This window comes from Otolemur garnettii, unplaced genomic scaffold (assembly GCF_000181295.1).
Source record: "Otolemur garnettii isolate 467f Iridium unplaced genomic scaffold, OtoGar3 scaffold00002, whole genome shotgun sequence".
Classification (NCBI taxonomy): Eukaryota; Metazoa; Chordata; class Mammalia; order Primates; family Galagidae; genus Otolemur; species Otolemur garnettii.
The window spans coordinates 6,839,231-6,846,518 of record NW_003852397.1 but is presented as its reverse complement, the minus strand read 5'-3'; the positions used below and the strand labels follow the sequence as shown (position 1 = coordinate 6,846,518).

General features: G+C 38.7%; 1 protein-coding gene across 1 annotated transcript in view; it reads left to right on the top strand.

Moving 5' to 3' along the window:
* Positions 1-7,288, top strand: part of CDK19 (cyclin dependent kinase 19) — a 189,294-nt gene that overhangs the window by 120,708 nt on the left and 61,298 nt on the right. Inside the window, exons 3-4 of the mRNA XM_003781590.3 lie at positions 1,369-1,479; positions 3,575-3,715. Coding sequence (XP_003781638.1) covers positions 1,369-1,479; positions 3,575-3,715 — 252 coding nt within the window. The remainder of the gene's footprint in view (positions 1-1,368; positions 1,480-3,574; positions 3,716-7,288) is intronic.

Below are 7,288 nucleotides of genomic sequence, written 5' to 3'. Positions count from 1 at the left end.
TGCCTCAGTCTCCCAAGTAGCTGGGACCACAGGCGCCCGCCACAACGCCCGGCCATTTTTTGGTTGCAGCCATCATTGTTGTTTGGCGGCCCGGGCTGGATTCGAACCCGCCACCTTAGGTGTATGTGGCTGGCACCTTAGCCGCTTAAGCCACAGGAGCCGAGCCAGAAGTTTATTTTTTTCTGCCTCATTGATTTGTTTATAGGTCTCTGTTCCCTGCTATGTTATGGGAATTGAGGGCAAGGACTTTAGCTGTAGTGGGGAAAGCGTGGACTCTGGAATAAGGCAGATCTATTTAAGTCTAACCCCCTTCTCTCTCTAGCTGTTGGACATGGGGCAAGTTATTTTTATCACACTGACCCTTGGGTTCCGTGTGCATTATAGGACTGTTACAAGAATTAAATGAGAGAAAAACATTGTATGTAATCATCTTGCACACACCATATAAAGTATTCAATAGATGTTTTCTTCCTTTTCCCTTTCTGTATCTTCCACAGAGCTTTATATTTTAAAAGGTATTCAAAATATTTATCAGATTGAGTATGTTTCTACCTAGTAGATCTGAACCCTGGTAAGGACTGCCTGGGGCAGGCATATTTAGAAGGCTTTCACCTTGAGCAGTTAACGTCATTGTTGTTAAATATTTTATCAGGCCGCTGTGTTTCGGGCCAAATGCTGATCTGGTCTGTCTTGCTTCCATGTTGTCAGAGTCCCCCGTAAAGTTTATACTCTGTGAAGGCCTATTTCTTTTTTTCCCTATTTACAGGGCCTCTTCTCAATTCCAGTTTTTATCAGTGGGTATGAGAGTCATTTCCTTATACTCAATTCAGATAAAACCTCAACCACACACTCCAGGCCTGGATAAGCATAAGGAAAGTCGGCAACCTTTCCCTCTTTTGTCAAATATTTATTGAACACCAGTACTGTGCTGGGATAGACACAACCGTTATCCATACATGATTCCTGCATAGGCATGTACCAAAGTATAATTAATTACTGATATGGTAGTACTTTTGTCTACTATTTAAATTGTTCCTGGTTTAAAAACACATACATACACATAGAAAAAGGATTGGAAAGATATGCACTAAGATGTTGGCAGAGATTATCTCTGAGTAATGGTATTTGGGTGGTTTTTTTTTTTGGCTGGGCCCGGGTTTGAACCCGCCACCTCTGGTATATAACATGGGGCTGATGCCCTACTCCTTTGAGCCACAGGTCCGCCCTGGGTGGTATTTTTTTTCTTTTATTTTGTTGACCTAGAATTTCTAGATTTTCCAAAATTTCATTTTGAAGTCTTTATAAGAAATTCACCACTCTCGTGCCCTTGCTAACAGAATAGTGACCTGCTCTTTCTCTTGCATTTAGCTTTTACGAGAATTGAAGCACCCTAATGTGATCGCATTGCAGAAGGTGTTCCTTTCTCACAGTGACAGGAAGGTGTGGCTGCTGTTTGATTATGCAGAACATGACTTGTGGGTAAGTGTAAACTTACTGTATTTTTAGGAGTGTTTTGTATAGGTAGGTACATATATGTATATCATAAATATTGCTAATGCATAGAAAGGAAAGATTGCTCTGATAAGTATAGTTCAAAATAAATATATCCTATTTTAGGCTGTTAAAGAAACTAAAATAGGCTGGGCGTGGTGGCTCACGCCTGTAATCCTAGCACTCTAGGAGGCCAAGGCAAGTGGATTGCCTGAGCTCACAGGTTCGAGACCAACCTGAGCCAGAGTGAGACCTCATCTTTAAAAAGTAGCCAGGTGTTGTGGTGGGTGCCTGTAGTCCCAGCTACTTGGGAGGCTGAGGCAAGAGAATCGCTTAAGCTCAAGAGTTTGAGGTTGCTGTGAGGTGTGACACCATGGCACTCTACTGAGGGCAACAAAGTGAGACTCTGTCTCAAAAATAAAATAAAATAAGATAAACAAAATAATACATGTAAATGTTGATTTTAAAGAATTTATTTGGCTTTGAGTCTGTAGCACAGTGGTTGTGGCACTAGCCACATACACCAAAGCTGTTGGGTTTAAACCTGCCCTGGGCCAGCTAAACAACAGTGACAAATGCAACAGAAAAATAGCTGGGTGTTGTGGCCGGCACCTGTGGGTCCCAGCTACTTGTAAGGCAGAGGCAAGAGAATCGCTTAAGCCCAAGAGTTTAAGGTTGCTGTGAGCTGTGATGCCATGGAACTCTACTGAGAGCAACATTGTGAGACCTTGTCTCAAAAAAAATAAAAATAAAGAATTTGTGTAGTAAATTAACATTTTAATGAAGAAATGATATTTATAATATTCAAAACTTCAAGGGTGTTTCTCTCAATTTTTTCATGGATATTCACAAAAATTATATTTCTCCATTTTTCTATATTCTCCTATGTCTCTCCCAAGGTTTACTTGATAATGTATGTACTTCACTTTGAAAATCAGGATATGATGAAAGATGTAGTGCATTAGACTACTCAGGTCCTATAGAACTGTACTGTTCAATATGGTGCACGCATTAATTGTACCTTTTTAAAAAATATGACTATTAATAAGTTGAAAGTTACATATGTGGCCCCTATTATTTTTCTTGTGGTGATTGCTGCTATAGTATAAACTTTAATTTTCTATTATTTCTTAAAATCACATGATTATTGAACAGTTGACAGAAAATAGCAAAACTATATAAATAGCTCAATAATTTTACATACCTTTTGGTCATTTTAAAGTTAGTGGAATAGTGTTGACTTCACCAATATTGTTTGAATAGGATTTGGAATGGCCCTCAGTGTCCGTTTTGGCAGAGGGTCTATGCTATGGGCAGAGGGTGGGCTGGAGGCAGAGATGGCAGCGGTGGGTGAAGGTGGGGGCAGGTCGCATTTCTTCCCTTTCATTACAATGTTATAATAACCCGCAGTATAGTGTGTGGATGAAAAAAATTGAATATGATGATCCAGTTGTATTTATTTCAATGGGATTGAATTTTCATTTTTCTTTCCTTCCTCCTTTTAAGTGATTTCTTATTTAATAGGAACTCCTGGGACTATATCGTAATTCATTCTGTGCCAGAAGAAGGTGGAACTTCCCCAATAATTAAAGTATACATGTAGTCAATGAAGTTGCCCAAATGTACTTAGTGCTTTTTTTACTCTTCCATTCTGTCAGAAGAGAATATGACTAACACTATTCTTAAGCAGCTATTTAAACATCAATCTTTCTTACTTTTTGGTTCTTTTTAATGAAAACCTTAATGGTTAAGCCCAAGAGTTTGAGGTTGCTGTGAGCTGTGATGCCACGGCACTCTACCCAGGGTGACATGGTGAGACTCTGTCTCAAAAAAAAAAAAAAAAAGAAAGAGAAAAAAAGAAAATCTTAACGATTGACCCTACGTTACATGATTATATTCATCTCCAAAATAGATTGCCCTTTTAGTTGACCTTGTTATTCAAATTATTTTTCATTGTATAATTGTTAGCTATTCATAAGTAATTTTAAAATATAGAGCATTTACAGCTTTGATTGTATTTTATTGGCATAGATATTAGCAAAGATTATATTATGATAGTACGTTTTATTGCTTTGATTTTCAGCATATTATTAAGTTTCACCGTGCATCGAAAGCAAATAAAAAACCCATGCAGTTGCCAAGATCTATGGTTAAATCATTACTTTACCAGATTCTTGATGGTATCCATTACCTCCATGCAAATTGGGTGCTTCACAGAGACTTGGTAAGTACATTTCTTTTATATTCATTGATACTTTTTTCTCTTTTAAAAAATCTTTTTTCTTGGCATAATTATAATAAAACATAAATTATAGAAAATTTTGAAAATACACGTAAGCAAAAAAGAAGGAAATAAAAGTCACCCACGAATCTACAATCAAAAGACTACCAATATTAACATTTGATGTATATATAATTCTGTATGGTTATAAAATGTCAGTGTGATTTTAAGCAAATGATTACTGCATAATTTTAGTGGTGAAATTGCATGTGAAAAAATACATTCAACTCAGTTTATTCTTTATGTTATTGTTCATCTTTAATAAAAACAGAAAGACTGGGTTCTCTTTTTTTTTCCCCTTAACATTTAAACTGAAATATTGATACAGCGTCTGCTAAAAAGGATTTTTTTTATTAGCATTAACAATAAATAAATGAATAAATAAGAAATGGGATATACTTATTAGGCAGATTAGCCACAATTCAAATGTTTGATTTTAATTTTTTATTCAGTGTACATGTAACAACCATTTACTAATATCATATTATGTATTAAGCTAATATTCATCTTCATACTGTCATTTTAGTTTATGTCGATGAGATATTTTTGTTTGCTTATGGAATAGCGTAATCCTCATTTTGTCTTCAGTTTATCATTGGAGGTTTTATTTTGTGCCTCTGATTCCCAAAGTGATTTCATGATCATTTTTTTCTTAAGCTTTTAAGAATTCTAGGGATATGGGAGGGATACAGCTAAGTATAGTCCATTTTATTAACTGAGGAGAAGTGTTTATTAAAGAAAAAATGAATACATAAAGAAATGTAGTTAGGGCTCTGCGCCTGTGGCTCAAGTGGCTAGGGCGCCAGCCACATACACCTAAGGTGGTGGGTTCCAATCCAGCCCGGACTCGCCAAACAACAATGATGGCTGCAACCAAAAAATGGCCAGGCATTGTGGTGGGTGCCTGTGGTCCCAGCTACTTGGGAGGCTGAGGCGGGAGACTTGCTTGAGCCCAGGAGTTGGAGGTTGCTGTGAGCTGTGATGCTATAGCACTCTACCCAGGGGGATAGCTTGAGGCTCTGTCTCAAAAAAAAAAAAAGAAAAATAGAAATGTAGTATCCCTTTGTTCCTTATCAGTTGGGCTTAATGAGGTGGCTTGATCATCTCTTGCTGAGGCATTGTAGTTAAATTGAGGCCAAATCATAGGGACTACAAAAGATGCACTTACCTTTTTTTTTTTTTTTTTTGAGCCAGAGCCTCAAGCTGTTGTCCTGGGTAGAGTGCTGTGGCATCACAGCTCACAGCAACCTCCAACTCCTGGGCTCAAGCGAGTCTCCTGCGTCCACCTCCCAAGTAGCTGGGACTACAGGCACTCACCACAACACCCTGCTGTTTTTTGGTTGCAGCCATTGTTGTTTGGCAGGCCCAGGTCAGATTTGAACCCTCCAGCTCAGGTGTATGTGGCTGGTGCCTTAGCTGCTTGAGCTACAGGTGCCAAGCTTGCATTTACCATTTTAACAAAAACATTTCACTTTATAATTATTAACTTGTAGTTCTTCAAGACTTCTGCTGAGCCACTTTACTATTAACTGTGGCAGTATGTTTTAAAAGAGTTTGAGGTTACTGTGAGCAGTGATGGCATGGCACTCTACCCAGGGCAACAGCTTGAGACTCTGTCTCAAAAAATACATAAATAAATAAAAAATAATAAAAAAATAAATTACTGTCACTTTAGGCGGCACTCGTAGCTCAGTGAGTAGGGCACCAGCCACATACACTGAGGCTAGCAGGTTCAAGCCGGGCCTGGGCCTGCTGAACAATAATGACAACTGCAACCAAAAAAATAGCTGGGTGTTGCAGCAGTCACCTGTAATCCCAGCTACCTCAGAGGCTGAGGTAAGAGAATTGCTTAAGCCCAAGAGTTTGAGGTTGCCTGAGCTGTGACGCCACAGCACTCTACCGAGGGCAACATAATGAGACTCTGCCTCAAAAAAAAAGAAAGAAAGAAACCTCAGGCAGCTCCTGTAGCTCAGTTGGCAAGGGCACTGGCCACATATACCTAGGGTGGTGGGTTTGAACCCAGCTAGGCCTGCTAAGTAACAATGACAGCTGCAACCCCCAAAAAAAATAAAATAGCTGGGTGTTAGAGGTTGCTGTGAGCTGTGATGCTACAGCACTCTACCAGGGCGACAGCTTGAGACTCTGTCTCGAAAACAAAAAAGGATTCTTGTGTACATGAAGTTCTTATCAGGAGAAGACTTCATGCATAAATGGGCTTTTAATCTGCTATGCATTTTTTAACCTGTGCAAGTTATATTTTTGAGGTTATAATCTTGTTTGAATCATTGATCAGCGTCTTTTATTGAGGATCAATTAATTAAGCTCCTATCTCTTGTTCACAAAATTGTATATTTTGTTCTAAACAGCATAGTTTAACACATTTTACTCGTGATACTGTCACCTGAGTGTCCAGTGATACTAAAATTCTTAAAACTATGACCAGGACTTAGTTTTCTCCCATCCAAACTTGCTATTACCTCTTTGTAGATCTTTTTTTGCATTCCACATCTAGAACTTGTCACGTTCTTTCAGTATTGCATCTAAAATATCTCATTCATTCATCTGTTTTCCCTTCTTCCCTGCCTTCCCCTCCTTTTCTTCTTGTTCTTCCTCCCTTTCTCCTTTCTCTCTAGTTCAGGCCCTTATTATCTCTTTGTGTCAATGGTGCTAGCCTCTTGTCTCCTTGTCAACAGTCTCTCTCTTTTCCAGTATTCTTTAGACCTATGACTACTCAGCTCCTGTTCAAGAACTTTGAATTGTTTTTTCTTCATTATTTCTTTTTCTTTTTTTTGACACAAGGTCTCCTTCTGCCATCCAGGGTAAAGTACAGTAGTGTCATGGTAGCTCATGGCAGCCTCCAATTCCTGGACTCAAGTGATCTTCTTGCCTCACTTGGGGCTACAGGACTGTACCACCATGCCCAGCTAATTTTTCTGTTTTTCATATTGACCAGGTCTGGCTATTGCCCAGGCTGGTCTAGGAACTCTTGGGCTCAAGCAATCCTCCCACCTTGGCTGCCAAAGTTTTAAGATTACAGGCATGAGCCACTGTGTCCAGCTAAGAACTAAAATACAGAAGGTGTCAAAAAACTGTGTACACATTTTAAGAAAGGAAAAAAAGATTGTATTAAAACTGTAATGCTCAAGTCAGATTTCACTTTTGCAGTTACCAGAGATATAAGAAACTATATGAGATAACAAATGTTATCAGTATATATTATTATTTTGATAGCTTTTTCTTCTCTTAAAATATGTATACATTTTTTGGCACCCTCTGTAGTTCCTCATTACTTACAGACTAAAGCTCTAGTCCTTATTTGGCTTCCAGGGTCTTACCAGACGTAGCTCCAACTGCTTTTAAAATTTTTCTCTGTTCCAGAGGCGCCTGTGGCTCAAGGAGTAGGGCGCTGGCCCCATATACTGGAGGTGATGGGTTCAAACGCGGTCCCACTCAAAAACTGCAACCAAAAAAAAATTTTTTTTTTCTCTCTTCCTTTCACATACATTTTTTTTTTTT